At 33.6% G+C, this 16,713-nt stretch overlaps 1 protein-coding gene across 1 annotated transcript in view; it reads left to right on the plus strand.

Moving 5' to 3' along the window:
• Nucleotides 1-16,713, plus strand: part of LOC113228987 (muscle calcium channel subunit alpha-1-like) — a 188,193-nt gene that overhangs the window by 147,238 nt on the left and 24,242 nt on the right. Inside the window, exons 21-30 of the mRNA XM_026462453.1 lie at nucleotides 2,035-2,170; nucleotides 3,108-3,274; nucleotides 3,857-3,959; nucleotides 4,353-4,460; nucleotides 8,789-8,841; nucleotides 11,338-11,475; nucleotides 11,841-11,955; nucleotides 14,394-14,524; nucleotides 15,667-15,892; nucleotides 16,608-16,685. Of these exons, the coding sequence (XP_026318238.1) occupies nucleotides 2,035-2,170; nucleotides 3,108-3,274; nucleotides 3,857-3,959; nucleotides 4,353-4,460; nucleotides 8,789-8,841; nucleotides 11,338-11,475; nucleotides 11,841-11,955; nucleotides 14,394-14,524; nucleotides 15,667-15,892; nucleotides 16,608-16,685 (1,255 nt within the window). The remainder of the gene's footprint in view (nucleotides 1-2,034; nucleotides 2,171-3,107; nucleotides 3,275-3,856; nucleotides 3,960-4,352; nucleotides 4,461-8,788; nucleotides 8,842-11,337; nucleotides 11,476-11,840; nucleotides 11,956-14,393; nucleotides 14,525-15,666; nucleotides 15,893-16,607; nucleotides 16,686-16,713) is intronic.

A 16,713-nucleotide genomic window follows, 5' to 3' on the forward strand; every position in this document is an offset into this window, starting at 1 on the left:
TATTCCTCAAAATTCTATCATTTGTTACAAAAACTGCACGGGTGTTGTCTATGAATGTGAGCTCCAAAATTTTAAGTCAATGAGATGACTGGGTACTCGTGTTTCCCTATAGGTTTGGTGTTAGATTCGTGGATTAGATTTCAAAGCATGTTCCTGAAATCCCTCTAGTCTCATAAAGAATTAGAAAAAAATCCTGCTATAATTCTAGAAACTGCGATTACTTCCTTGAAAAACTGCATGCGTTTGGTGTTTTTTTTTTAATATCATTTATATAGCGTGTTTTAGTTGCATGCGCTTTAATATAACAAAATAATAATACTTCTAAATACCTATATCAATGTTTCTTCTTGATAACAGCTTTAGATGTTGTGAATATTAATTGGAAACATACACGTTATTTAATTCATTCTATGGATGTTGTCAGTAGTAATAGGTATGTATTTCAAAAACAAATTTTCCATATAAAATCATTTGATGTTCAGAATTAGGAATCTCAAACTATGTTTCTTATCTCATTAAAACATCGCTGTTTGTTTAAATTTAATATGCCCATCCACAAGCAAAGTTACCTTATGATAATTTCGTGTTAATTCTTTCTAATTGGTACAAAATATCCGATATTATCGAGTACTATAAGTCTGCCTTTTTTTGAAGACGGAGTAAAATGACATTGGCAGGGTTGCAAGTTTTCATAAAATTTTAAATAGTCATGTAGTTGTTGTCGATTGTTTTATCGATAGATTGTGGAAAAAGTAAAATTTCGACAAAAGTGTCTGAATTGTGAAAATACAACGTTCTAATGATAACTAATTGCGTTATTGTCTTTTTTATTCTTATTTTGACAGTTGGGCTATAGTATCGAAATTAATTTTTATTCATATAAATTTTTACAAAGACCGACGGATTTAAAATATGTCTCCTTTTTGTATTTTTAATACACACATAAGACATAGTTCTTAACGTAGTGTATGTATGAAAGCGACAATTCAAATGAACCTGTTCCCAACACTTGCCAATGCGGGACCAGTAATTATTCAAATGATACAATTTATTTATTTATTGCACAAGCGTAATCACTTTCAGTCGATCGACTGCAATCAAAGCTGCGCACAAGCCTGTAACTCTTTTACGCAATGAACTGTCATTTTACTCCATCTTCAAAAAAGACAGACTATAAGAAGTTCGGAACCTTTCATCTCTGTGTCGTTGATGTAACACCCATTCGCAACAACCGCTTTGCTTTCTTAACGAGCGGCAAATGAATGGAATAAACCGCCTATATCAATATATCCCGAAAATAACAATATGAGGTTATAATTATTAATACAAAGGTCGAACACTCAGAAAAAATTCCTTCGATCCGGCCGGATTCGAACCGACGTCTTCTAGCTTAACATGCCAGACGCTATACCAAGCCACGGAACGAACCTGCGGACCTCACGAATTTTTCTATGTGCTTGCATCGTATCTTTGCATTTGGTTTTTCAACGACTTGATGAGAAATCTATGATATTTCGTCTCATCGAAGACATCGGTTCGAATCCGGCCGGATCGAAGGAATTTTTTCTGAGTGTTCGATCTTTGTATTAATAATTATAATAAAGTAATGGAGTAGCTTCACGTAAAAATAATTGAATACAATTCAATAAAAATTTAAATGTTAGGTTATTCAGAACAGTTCTTCGTTTAACATCAGGAGGAGATACACCCATTTTCCCGTAAAGAGCATACCCCAAAAGTCCATATGAGTCAATGCCAACCATAAGGTACCTTTACTTCTGACCTGGCGCTATTACAGCTTGATCGTCATGAGTACAGAACCCCTTGATCTGCGGGACGCAAATAAAAAACGATTAAAACTTATCAACTTCATGGATGAACGTTGACCTCTGCAGTATAAGGATAATGGATCGCAAGCGTTTTCTTCCTGGGTCCCGTAGAACATGAGAAACTGAGTCAATGTTTGTTAAACTGCTGTAATCATCAGGAAACATTATATGATACCAAATTTCACACTTTATTTTCCAAACCCAGGTTTCGTGTGTTCTGCTACAAGGTGTCAGCATCGTCGACCTTTGGTAACATCATTCTGGTCTGCATCATGTTGTCTTCAGCCATGTTGGCGGCTGAGGACCCTCTAGATGCTGCGCAGAAAGGATCTAGAAATTGGGTTTGTATCTTTGTACTTTTACCAAAAGTTATATATATAAGATAGCAGATGACAAACGAAAGCATGTTGGGCAACATCTCCTCTATAAAGATGTACTCAAAGGTAACTAGACACTTGTGCTATTGATCCTCCAAGTTGAGAGAGGTCATCTTACAGGTCGTCTTGGCGAAGCCATTCGAAACAATAAAGGATATTATAAATACGTCAAGAGAGACCTACGACCTCCTATACTTTCACTTTTAACTCTCCAGGTGAAATTCATTACTTTGTTTGTGACATTTAATCGAAATTCGGTATGGCGAGTCATATTAGGGTAGGGACACATTGGCAGATTATTAGAGATATATATTCATAGCCTCTTAAATCTTTATCCTGAATGTAAGTTTTATGTCTCAACAAATAAGTGATTTAAATTAGAACTAATTCGTGAAACATAATTACTTGTATTAAACGAACTTTGAGTGCTCTAGAAAAAGGTTGATTACATTACTCAAGTACGTAAGGCATATAAAGTTTATAGGTATATCACAAAAAATGTCACTTCTGTAACAAAGTTATTTTACGCAACAGATTGCCATAACTAGCTATTAACGTTTTATAGTTCCATAACTTTCCACTAGATGGCGTTAACCCATTTTATGCATATATGAAATCGTGGTGTTAAGATTTCCCTCGAATGGTGACAACACCGACCAAATTTCGTTTACGACAAACAAACAACGCCGTTGTCTGCGAGTCGAGTCCTTAGGCAGACGGCACCACGAAACAGCTGATCGTCACTGTACTATCCCTCTGGTTCTAGGGTGAAAAACTTTATCTGGTATCTTGTAACAAATATACATAATATGAACAAGAATCGACTTTTTACTGGATTTCGTGACGTCATCACGCAAGAACCCTTCCACTTTTAAATTTTTGTATATTTTCTGTTATCCAGTTGCTCAGCCAATTCGACGTGTTCTTCACGGCGATCTTCACACTGGAGCTGTTCCTCAAGCTGGTGACGTATGGCCTGATCTTTCACGAGGGTGCCTTCCTCCGCTCTGCCTTCAACGTGCTCGATATGCTCGTCGTCTGCGTGTCGCTCGTTTCTATAGGTTTTAAGTAAGTTTCTTTCTTCGGCAGCTATTATAGCTTGACTACCATAAACACAGTTGTCGCATAATCTGCGGGATGAAGAACGGGGCGCGGAAAGTGTTTGGTAAAGCCGACCCAAAACCTTAACAAAAACTTCTTTTGCCGTTAAAAAGGTGCCTTGTGACACTTTATTTAAACAATACTTATTAGCACAACAACACACAAATAATACACTTCATTTCACTGATTAACTTATTGTACAATTTTATTAAATTGAATACCATAAGTAAACAAAGTTTGATATCGCGATGGTGACAGCAAGTAGCAAGTGTTGCCATTTTAATCTTTAATTGAAATTACTATTTATTTAATTACTAACTACATAACATAACATGAACGTTTACGTTCTTTACGTAGCCCGATTAAAATAAAACAACCAAACGTTCCAATTTCGTAACACTATTTATCGTTGACGTAAATTGATGAGAAAACCTTCAACACAACTTTCTGCGTTAAATCAGTGACATTGACCTTTTTAAGGGCGACCTGTGTCCACGTTAAGACGTTTATGTTTAAATCACAACCCTCATAAGGACTATATTGTTTCAGGCTGATTGGTATGAGTTCCGGTAGTATATCGGTGGTGAAGATTTTGAGAGTGTTCAGGGTGCTGAGGCCTCTAAGAGCCATTAACAGGGCCAAAGGCCTGAAGGTCAGTATTTCGCTCTACTTTTATTTTTAAAAACATCTGCGAAGAGGCCTATGTTCAGTAGACGATTACTAGCCGAAATCGGTGCAGAAGGAAAGATCTGATTCAATGACCTGGAAACAAACTCTAAAATCCTTACGCTCCATCAGTGCCATCTAATTTTTGACAACACATGAAAAACTGGATACGCTGATCGAGTAGGTTTTCTTATTCGAACAAAAAACAAATATATGCAATTTAGATCCGAAAAAAAGCTTCATTTTCCATTGCATACACTTAGTCCATCTTCTTGATATATCTCAACGTGGACTGATGGTAACTTAATTTGAACGGCCTTAAAGACCCTATCTGGAATTTTGTGGACAGACGTCTTGACAAGTTTTCTTCTATTTATAGCACGTTGTACAATGCGTGATCGTTGCAATAAAAACGATCGGCAACATTTTGTTGGTCACATCATTACTACAGTTTATGTTCGCGGTCATGGGCGTTCAAATGTTCAAGGTAGGGGGCTATTTCTACAACTACAGCCCTCAGGCTGCTCCTATAAAGTTGTTATAGAACGTTATATAACTTGTACGTCTGTTATTGTTATAATGTGTGTTATGAATGGTATAAAAGTCACCTGTACAAGAATTCTGTTCTGCAACTAAATTCTACTGTTATGAAAAGTTATTTCACAAATGTTATATAACGTCTTATAACATCCGTGTAGGAGCTTAATTTTAATCACCCTTTCCAATATCCACGAGTGTCAAAAATCACAGTTTGGAGTTTAACATTAAATTTTCATTTACACCTTTGGGTCCTAATGTTTCCTTCATCTGTCCTTCTTGTTTACTCTGTGTGTATCTCTTCATTACGTTACTCATTTCTCATGATTTATTTATATTTATGTAAATATATTCATTTAATATTGATTTGTATTTGGGTGGTACCTATTTCTTGTATTTGCTTGATGCGCAGCTATATAACTGAGTGCGCATTTTTAATGAGGAAATTAAGTAATATTATGGAAAATACAACCACCTCCATTTGGATGTGAGAACCATTCACATTTTTACATTGTCTACAGACATAATATACCTTCATCTTCCCGCTCACCTACTTAGTTAACTTGACACGCGCAAAAGCTTGCGATAAAAACTGATCTTTATTATGTTATATTGTTTATTGGAATATTTCTAGTTCCGCAAACAATATACTAAATATGCTGAATATACAAAGGAAAAAAAAAATGCCTACGTGTATACATATAACGACAATTATAATAACATAGCATTAAATGAAGGAAATAATGAACTAAATATGCTTAGTACACACGAAAAAATAATTCTACCTGTATACGTATAATGTACAGAATGTAATAGTAATTATCATTATATGTATACATTTAATGTATAAATAATGGTAATTATCAATAATAGGCAATTAAAGAGGACTATACTTTGGTGTATCGTACCTTGGGAGCTGACAGTGTGTCCTCTTTGGATGATTGAGTTTATACTTTGGGTGAAACAGCTGCCAGTTTAGTCTCTGAAGTTTTCTTCAAGGCATACTGAATGTTTAATTTATTTCTGCAAAACATCGCTTTACTTTTTTGTTTATTTTATGTTATTTCGTACATAAAACAGTAAAATATATTTTCTAAACAACTTTCAACTAACATTAATTAAAACATTATCATCACAAACAACTTTATCAACTAAAGACATAACAGGTCATCATTAAAACTTAGAAGGTTAAGTGTACAAAATAACTGGGTTTGTTTCTGTGTCGTTTAACAAAGCATGTTAATGTCCAACCCAAAGGTGTACCCTACCGTCGACTAAAAAAAAGATAGAAAGCATAATTCCCCCTACCTTGGCGTTCAGAGTTTCCTGTAATTAAAAAATCGTGTAAGTGTTTTCTCCTGCCTTGTATAAAGGGTGATATTTTAAGAATGTTTCGAAAAAAATAAATAACGTGAAAACGCAGTAATAATTATATTCTGAATTCTGTAGAAAAATATTGGTTTTTTTATAACTAATATTGTAATTCGGAAAACTTAGTTTCTTACATAATAATTATTTTGAATTTTGGCAATTAGAGAAACCAAAAAAATAACTAAAAGCACATTCACGTACATAATCCGTACAGAAGTAGCTAAATTTAAACAAAATAATAAACGGTAATGTTTGTTGAAATGTATAATATTTTATACACAAAAACACTTACGTAAATTGAAATTAAATTTGGCTACGTGTATACGTATAATGTATACATAAGAGTCATTTATTCGTCATTATATTCATACGGTATTATTGCTATGGCATTATATGAAGGAAATATTACAAAAGAAGGTTAATTTTAGAAAAAAAAAAGAAACTAGGAAAAGAAAGAAAAAGTTTTAATCGAGGCCCAGCAACGCATCATCTTTGGATGGATAAGGTTCAATTTACACTTAATGTCTTTTTTTTAAAGATGGAGTAAAATGAAATTTGCAGGGTTGGCAGTTTTCGTAAAATTTAAATAGTCATGTAGTTGTCGACAATTGTATCGATAGGTTGTGAAAGTAAGTCAAATTTAGTCAAAATGTCAGAACTATGAATGTTACGACATTATATTGATTACTAACTGCGTTATTGTATTCTTTTTTCTTATTTTGATGTATTATTGTCAAAATCATTTTTAGTCATACACATTTTAATAACGACAGGCGGTTTTCGATTATGTATATTAAATTAAAATGAAAAACTTTAAAGTATGTCTACTATTTGTATTTTTAATAGACATTCTTCTAAATTTAGTGTACGTATGGATTAATTAAAAAAAAAATTATTGTAATGTTCCTATGCCCATCAGTCGGACGCATAATGGACCGATGATGAATCAAATGAAACTAGTTCGGTTATTTACACATACATTCAGTCGATAGTCGATAAAATATTGCTTGCTTGAGCTTGCTGCAAGCGGGGCAACACTTTAACGCAATGAACTGTCATTTTACGCCATCTTCAAAAAAGACTGCCTACAGATATACGAGATACAGCGACTGCGCGAGGATTCTCCAGAAGACGCGCGACCTGTTTCTTGGCCCGTATCTAGTATATACGTTACACAATGGCCATAAAGTTATGGCATATTATATTAGTAGCAATTAGTAGCAGTAGAGCTCCTTGTGAAAGGGTTCGGCCAGGGAAGCACTGCCACTTTTCCTATTTCTGCCGCCAAGCAGTAATGTCAGCATTACTGTCTTCCAGTTTTGAAGGGTAAGGGTGAAATTACGACTTGTTTCGTCCCGTCATTTGATATTGTAAAAAAAGTTGACAATGCTTTGTTTACAAAAATCCGCTTCTATATAAATTGAATCTAATCTTATTCTTTAGTGGAAGCAACTGCCAACCATTTTGTGTATACATTATATTCATGTAAAAGCTTAGTGGTACCGCAACTTTGGTACTTGTGATAACGACAAGAAACGTCCAAAGTTTCAAGGTTGATATGCACTTGATTGTACGTGACTGTGCAACGGTTACCCTTATCTGCGTTTACCTTTATTTTTTTTACTCTAAACATTAATAAAATCTTCATATTACACGTGTCCTGTAATTTAAAAAAATGGTTTGCTTGTCCTTTATGTCCGTGCTGCGTACTCCGGATTGGATCCTTTACCCCCTTGGTAATGTACCCTGAAACTAACTCGCATGACGTCATGTAGTACGTGGTCAAATGTGTGATAGTAGCAATTAAGACTATAGGAAATATAATGCTAGTTACATATTTATTACAATTCATGTTCGCTGTAGTTGGTGTACAGTTGTTTAAGGTAAGTACTCACGACAATTATTTGGAAAATAAATTAGTGATGCAACGGAAGTGTCAAAACGGAAATGGATGTTAAAAGCAAATCTGAGCGGAAACAGTAGCGAAGCAATCCGCGCGCATGCCAATTCAGTCGCGAACGTTCTAAAAATTGTATTATAAAAGTAGCGGAAGCAGAAACGGAATTAGGTGTGAAAAAGCGTATAAAAAGAAGCCGAGTTCTGTTGCATCCCTAAAAAATCATCTATAGAGTTTTTAATATTTTTTTTAAATAACCCTTGGTTCGTTATTAGAAGGTTTTATCAGATGTATTATATATTAAGTTGGGTGCGTCATATGGAAACCGAATTGTGTTATCCAATAGTTTTTCATATTAATCAATTTTGTTTAGACATTAAATGAAGGACGTACACTAAGTATGTTATTCATTAACATAGAAAAAAAATACATATTTGCCACCTCTAACTCACGTTTGTCTAAACGTTAGTTGTTCTAACAATTCTAATTTCGTGTTAATAAAAACATAACTTAAAGTGCTTTTTGTAAAAACAGAAAGAAGTCTAAATGTTTCGAATTGCGTAAATAGGTTGCCATTTTATCCTACAAACATGCAATAGTGTTATTTCTTTAAATTGTTAAAGTATTTAAAATTGCGTTACGTCATGAGGCGCCTTTTAAAATATACCTACATGTACTAGTAGTTATGTATTTAAGTCTTAAATTGCATGCTTGTGTTTTAAAACATGCTAAATAGTTATTTTCATCATGAGAAATGGGTTTTAAATTTCACAAATTTATTTTTAGCTAAGGCATCTGACTTTTGACACAAATAACCTGAAGTGCTTTTTATATTCAGCTTTACTGGCCGTCGCACGTAATATATTTAAATTTTTATTTTGTCAAAGTGTAACGCTGTAAAAGAGGTTAGAAATTATCATAAATCACACTGTACCATTTTCGAAAATAAAAATGAAAATCTTTCATTCAAGAATATATTTTTCGTTCTATTAATCTAGTACTTGTTTCAGGGTAAATTTTATAAATGTACAGATGTTTCGAAAATGACGCTGGAAGACTGTCAGTAAGTTTTTTTTATTAATTTAGTCTTCAACTATTTAACTTAAGGCTTAATACATGCAGCTGTAGCTCTAAAAACCACTGTGGGTTTATCCGTCCACAGCCATTCGCTCTAAAAAAATATTTTTTAGTTTGTTTTTACATTCTCCTTCCACATATGAATCTTGAATGCACGCAGGCAATTCATTCAGTAATTTAGGAATTACATAATCTAATTTCCGAGTAAGTAATATATGTTAATAACAATTAATTGTCTCTTATTTAACTGCGAGATAGAGTACAAGTTTCTTTTTATAGGAAATCTATATAAATCATGCTTTACTACTTATTTGTACACTGTGGAGTAGAAATGCTAGACGCGTAGGTCCTATTCCCGTCTTTCTATTACAATTATATATCTAAACACAATTTTAATTGACTTAGAACTCCAAGGCAGACAGCTACATTGCCCAACACGGCCAATACAAAGGGATCTAATATTGTATTTTTTTTTATATTCTTGACTTATTATGACGATCTCAATAGACCCAATGGTTTTTATCAAGGCTAGGTCAAGGTCAAGGAAGTCCCGGATTCAATTCCTGGTACAACTAATTTAGGAAATAATTTTTTAACTCCGTTGTTCTAGTACTCATAATACAGACAATTCTCTAGTTTGAAACCAGGTAACTGGTGTGATTGTCCGGCACCCTGTTATTATTATTATTATTATTTAAACCTTTAATGTATACCGATACTCATACGTACGTTGTTGTAAGGCACAAAATTCAAAGTCAAATTATTTTTTTACTTTTTAACTTGATATACAGGCTGTATATTTGAAAGTGAGACATTCATACATGTCATAGTAAATCATGTTACAACTTAATATAGCCTAAAACAAAATTAGGATATGGGATAGAACAAAAAAAGAAATCAACAAATTTGTTTTGGAGTGTACATAGGAATAAACCGATTCCCTTTACGCTTGATTTCGAGTGCAATGGGAATACTACCAAGCGAGCGCCGAGTGAGACAGCAACAACAACAATGATTTCTCATCTCCCTTCCCACTAAAAGAACCTCTTTTCTCTAGAAAATAAAAACTAAGTTACTCACCTACGCATATTTAGGTTTTGACGAAAAAAAGCTGTTATCGAAAGGATTACGTTTTAGCTTATGCTAATTATTTTTTACTTCTGAACTATCGTCGAAATGTTTTACGTACTAAAAAAGATAAGTTTATGATTTAGTAACTAATTATCATTTAATAAGAATTGAGGTTTTAAGGTAAGGTGAGGAAAATGTGAAATCAAGTTATTTACAATGATTGATTTTTAGTTATTTACACTTACGTGTTACGGAGCAAGTGTTCAAAATGTCCACCGTTTTCCACAATGCATAGTCTAGCACGTCGTAGTAAATTTTGTTTTAATTTAATCAACACAAACACATTTTGTCTCACAGTATAAAATGCTGAAGTAATCCTCGTACGCAACACTTCGACACTACTCACCTCCTCCGCGTAAAACTCCGGTTTGGGAACATTTCAATAGCTCGTCTCACACTATCACCACTTATTGCGTAAATTCGACATTAGAATAAATATCTATTTTGCGCGAGCGAGCGGAAGTACAAATAATTTACGTATCTTCGCTAGACCAAGGTGGCGCGTGCACTGTCTCTATGCGCCCGTGCCCCCACCCCCGACCTGTGCTTTGATTTTCGCCGCCGTGCCGCAACTCGCCGTTGCGTCGGAGCAATAATAGTGATGTGCATAGATTTCGATAACTAATGTTGTTCAAAATAAAAAAATATTTTTTTGTAAAGTTTAAGTTCATTAGTTTATTATTTCTTTGAGTTCAGAATCAAGAATATAACGCACTCTATAAGTATGTCCCACTTACAAACGTACAGCCTGTATATATTATAGATTCCATGTTTAAAAGCAAACAAAACACTAATATAGGTTTTTTCTTTACTATTTGTTATGTTGTATGTTATGTTTACTTTTAAATATGAAACCTATAATATAACATATTAAATGAAAAAGTAAAAAATATTTTTTGCAGCTCACAACAACTTTCCATATTAGCTTATTGTATGTTTAGAAAGAAAGAAAGAAAGAGCTTGGTGCGCCAAGAAAAGAGAAATTGTCATTTATTTAAAGCAATTTTTTTTCTGTTATAAAATGTTTTATAACACGTTATAGAATGTGTCATTTATAACAGCATTGTTCACTGCTATGAAATGTTTTATAACACGGTATAGAATGTTTTATAGACGTTACAGAGAATTTTATATACGTTATAGAACGCTTTAGCTACGTTGTAGGAGCATCGTAATACTGGTATTGTCTATCCTTTTCCTACATTTAAATCTGTCAAAAACACTAGCCGAGTATGTGTAATGTTTTATAACAGACTTTTCAAGTTACTGTACTTAAAGAATTCACATGCAAGGCAGTGCACAGTCCAGTTCTAATAAAGATTATTATATATTTAAACGCCATATTTTTTAGGGGAACGTACTTGTCATTTGAAAACGACAAGTACGTGGTGAAAGAGCGCCATTGGGAGCGGAACAGCTTTCATTTCGATGATGTCATGAAAGGAATGCTCACCCTCTTCACCGTTTCCACGTTTGAGGGGTGGCCCAAGTAAGTTATTAGTAATAATAATTCGTATTCTTGGTATAATAGAATAGAAATTTTTTATTTCAGCCATATACCCATATAAATTGTTAGTAACAATTTATTTAAAGTAGGTTAGTATTTATACATCAAAACAACACAAAAACTATTTATTTATTATACATAATCTCAGTCAGAGTACTAAAAAAAACCGACAAAGCTAAAGTAAAACAACAAATAACATAACAAAAACAACAAAGCAAGCTTTAAATAGTTAACACAATTCAAATGAATACCATATGCGCGGGTATTGGTTTATGGGATAGGTTTGCCAAGATTGTACAAGGTGACGATCCATAACCTTATAAATAACACTAATCTGTTTGTTCCAGTCTGTTGTACGTGTCCATAGACTCGAACGCGGAGGATCGCGGTCCCATTACTAACTTCCGTCCAATTGTTGCAGCCTACTATATTATTTATATTATCATTATTGCCTTCTTTATGGTATGTATTGTTTCACTATTCAACCTGTAAGCGTGACCAGAGAGCGGGTGCGAGTCGGACGCGTGTCGGGTGGTGAGCACGGGGGGTCTCGACTTGCACCCGCGCGTTGTGTTGTCGTCCGTATAAATACACGGAATTACACCCGCCGTGCACCCGATCCGACACGCACCCGACCCGCACCCGCTTTATATGTGTTTCACGCTTTATTTCGTCTCTATCATGACTACTTATTATAACTAGTATTAGGGAACATTTTTCAGCGCGACGTATTTTCGATTAAGCACTTCTTGAGCTGTGTTTTATAATCTCCATACTTTTCATCTCGTACACAACTCCACACAGCACACTCGCATAGCTTTTTTACTTTCTTAGTACATTCGTTTACGTTAAACTAAATTTTAATTTGCATTATTTCGCCACGAATGAAATAGAATGTAAAAAGACCGTCTTAAGAGTAAAACTTACAATGAAACAGAGGACTTGCTGGAAGTTGTTTCTTAATTATTTTTATATGGGTAACCATTAATTTATAATTACTAATTATTTTATTGTTAAGTATAGAAAATCTCCTTCTAAGCTGTAATATAAAGAAATTTGCCCAAGAAGATGCCTAAAATACAGGTATACATTTCCTTAGTTTAGATATCGCAATTACACATTAGATTCTAATGTTAAAATGTATAGCTTTACTATGAAGAATATATAATTTAGATTTCCTTGTTTATTCTTATTTGAATACTATAATAGCTTTATTTACATTTGTTTTACTTATATTGTATTAGATTAAGTTATTTTGAAACAAATTTATCTTTATATTATACTGCAGATCGTAACTCTGAAAAAGGTCAAAATTTCATCTTACCAATAGCCTGGAAGTCGTTTGTAAATGGCCGTGATATCAATGAATTCCTGTTTAATATGAAATATAAGAAGTAATTTCTTTTTTCTTGTAATATTATTCAAATATTGATGATGGGCTGAAATTTTTTTCTGAACTTCGACAAATATTCATGTCAATAGAGGGCATTGTGTGTTACACACTAATTTATAAATTAACGCTTCGTAATACAGGTAGATGACGCTAATCCTAAACAAAATAAAAGAATAGCCGGCACTATCCATAAAATTCTGTGCAATAAGCGCCATCTAGTTGATTTGTTTGTTACCACTAGAAATTAGAGTACTTTTGATAAATTGCAGCTTGTCAGTGTAAAACAAATTAATAGCTATTTGGTTCTCGTCGCGACATCTGGTGTACCAAAAGGTACTAAATGCTTGACTACGCCATCTTGTATCGCGATTAGCAGTCCCCTAGATTTATCGGTCCATATATATAGTATACGTAATATACTAACAAGCCCGCAGAACTATACTACTATATCGTCATAAACATCGAATATATAATCAGAAATAGAGACGAAATGTCATTTAATTTGTTTGAAAACTATTCTGCCAAATCATTACGGTGACAACTGCGCTCCGATTGGCCAGCCCGAATTCGAAACAATTGACGGGTGTCGTCAATTGTTTCACTTCAAAACGACCAATTTAGCTTGAGCTTTGTTACAAAGGACGAAATTTGAAAGATCACATATTTAATATTTAATTACCGATGAAATGTGATTCAGTTTCTTTTGTAATTAGATGTTTTACTGTTTTTCCCACACCACCGAATGGAACAGCCCCTGTTGTTAGAGATGTTATCTTTATTACAATGAATACAGAATATTTTTGGAATATACGGAAATGTACAGACAGGTCAGTTGTTGACGATGTACTATTTCAGCTTTCTAATTTGTGATTTCAGCGCAAAGGGGAATTGATGTTTAAATGATGAGTTTCCTGTGATGGTGCTTATTACGTCTCTATTTCTGGTTATATACTCGATGATCATAAACAACAACTTTTGTTCTATCACTTTTAATAATTCATAAGACTTTACTTTAAAAATAAATATAAAATAGATCGATATTACTAAATGATTATCACTAATATCAGGTTTCTTACCACGGTATGACTTTTATTTTCCCGATATTTCGGAACGGGTGCACGCTCCATGGTCACGGGTTGACTGGACGGCGGCAGATGACAGCTTTAAGAGCAGACATATCTGTCTACCCTCTTGCGCTGTCGACGACTACCTTCATCGCGATTTGTAGTGGCGTTACCATTGTCACACACTTTTTTCACACAAACCACACTCACTGTATGATGTAATGTAATCATTTAGATAACCACGAAAGTCTTAAAATCTATATAGATCGATATTACGTTCGTATAAAGTTACACTATTTGAGTTATTATAATGGTTTTACTCAATTCCATCAAAAGTTATTGAGAAAAGGGACATTTCCCAAAGTGCTTAAGTTAATGACTTGTAGTTCATCCATATTATTAATCTTTTGTCTTCTATAACTGATAAAACCTGAATGTTTTAGGTAAATATATTCGTCGGTTTCGTCATAGTGACATTCCAAAACGAAGGAGAGCAGGAGTACAAGAATTGTGAACTGGACAAGAACCAGAGAAACTGTATCGAGTTTGCTCTGAAAGCTAAGCCTGTTAGACGGTTAGTTTTTACCATCGTTTCTAGATCATAGCTCACGTCTAGATTAAAAATTTATATGAATTGAAACTGACACATTGTCGATGAAACGAGACTCAATAATTATTTATTATCTATGAAATTAAAAGATTAATATTTCTGTAAATTTTATCTACGACAGATTTCTCCGAAATTATAAATTTCTGTTAAATGATACTGAAAAACAGTCGATGAAATGAGACTTAATAATTATTTATGAGATGAAACCATGAAATTTTCAGTGCAATGAAATGACAAATGTTTCTGTAAAATGAAACTACGAAATTAATGGCTACTAAGATCTACAACAAACTTCCACGTGAAATTAGGAATTGCAATAATTGTGCAGACCTTAAGAAAATATTATTTAATTACCTGAATTACACGTTGTTATTTAATTTAAATGTATCCTTTTTTATGTATATTATAGACATCGTATTTGAAAGGTACTATGTTTCGTTTAAGGTAAAAAAGGGTATATATAAGTTAAAAAGCAAAAAATAGTATCTTGACTTGCAACAACTTACGTGTGAGGTATCGTATGACATTCTACAATATTGAAGATTTCTTATAAAATTTACATTCCATATTACTTATTCAATGGGTTGTTGTTGTATTTTAGTATGTTTATTACGTTCTATTTTTATTATAGTATATTACAGATTATATAAAAACTAAGAAAACTTTATATTCCACAAGGCGGTTCAAAGTAATTCAAAATTTGTTCTTGTAACAACTTTATAATCTCAGAAAAAACACTCACTTACTTACTTACTTACTTACTCACTTAGTTGGTATAGCGTCTGCCACGGTATGCAAGAAGACGTCGGCTCGAATCAACGAACATTATCTTATTTGTAAAAAAATGTAATTGACAAGATAAATAACTTGAAAAAGAAAAAAAAAATCCCACCGGATCGAAGGAATTTTTTCTGAGTGTTTTTTCTGAGTGTTCGATCTTTGTATTAATAATTATAACAAACTAGTGGAGTAATTTCACAAAAAAAAAATTGAATATCAATTCAATAAAAAAAAATTTAATTAACTTTATAATCTGTATATCACAAAGAAATAATGATTGAAATTAATAAATAAAATTTATGACACTTTCGTTTCTTAACCCACAGATACATCCCAAAACATCGCATACAATACAAAGTGTGGTGGTTCGTAACATCGCAGCCGTTCGAGTACTCTATCTTCGTTCTCATCATGATTAATACCATAACTCTCGCCATGAAGTATCACAACCAACCTGAAGCGTACAGCGAGGTGCTTGACGCGCTGAACATGATATTCACTGCCATATTTGCTTTAGAATTTATTTTCAAACTGGCTGCCTTTAGATTTAAGGTAAGTGCCCGACAGGACCGCGACGTGGCGTTCAATTACAACAGGCACTAGGCATATTCAAGTACCTAAATTGGTTCGTCGATATCGACGACCAGGATAACGACCCGCGACTTTGCCGTTGTCGTCCATCCGAATTTGTAACTGACTCTATAAATGATGCACGCTTTATGGCTCTATGATCAGATCTCATTCTATATACACCCTTCTGTGAGCGTCGCTGCCTCTATACTGCAAGTGGTTGAATAAGCTGGTCTTCATTGAAACACTGTGCTCTAACAACTGAACTTTGGATATCATCCAGCTTACCAAGTCCAGCCCGTCTTAATTTGCGATCACTTTTTACTAAAGTTTATTACTAAAGTATAAAATATGTCCAAAACAAACATACTGGTCAACTACACTCAAGGACATATTTGTAGTTAACGTTAAAAAAAGATGAATTAGAGTAATGTTCATATGTACTAATAGCCAAATGTACCAGATATAACGGTCAATTTAAAAAAAAAGAATTAGTCATTCTTTTTTTTCGGATCGTCTTTTGATTTCTTGTGAACGTTGTTATCGTAGCACAACGTATCTCTTAACATGTATATAAGTATATCCATCTAGCTTGTCATATCATAATTCCGTCTATAAAATAAATGTCATAAAATTATGATTACAATTAAAACAGTCACGTTTAATTAAGTTCAGTAACAGAATTTGACTTCAACAGAACTACTTCGGCGATGCGTGGAACACGTTCGACTTCATCATAGTGCTGGGCAGCATCATCGACATCGTCGTCTCACAAGTCAACTTGCTCAAGTATGAGGTTAGTA

The sequence above is a fragment of the Hyposmocoma kahamanoa genome, unplaced genomic scaffold (genome assembly GCF_003589595.1).
Source record: "Hyposmocoma kahamanoa isolate Upper Pololo Valley unplaced genomic scaffold, ASM358959v1 263, whole genome shotgun sequence".
Classification (NCBI taxonomy): Eukaryota; Metazoa; Arthropoda; class Insecta; order Lepidoptera; family Cosmopterigidae; genus Hyposmocoma; species Hyposmocoma kahamanoa.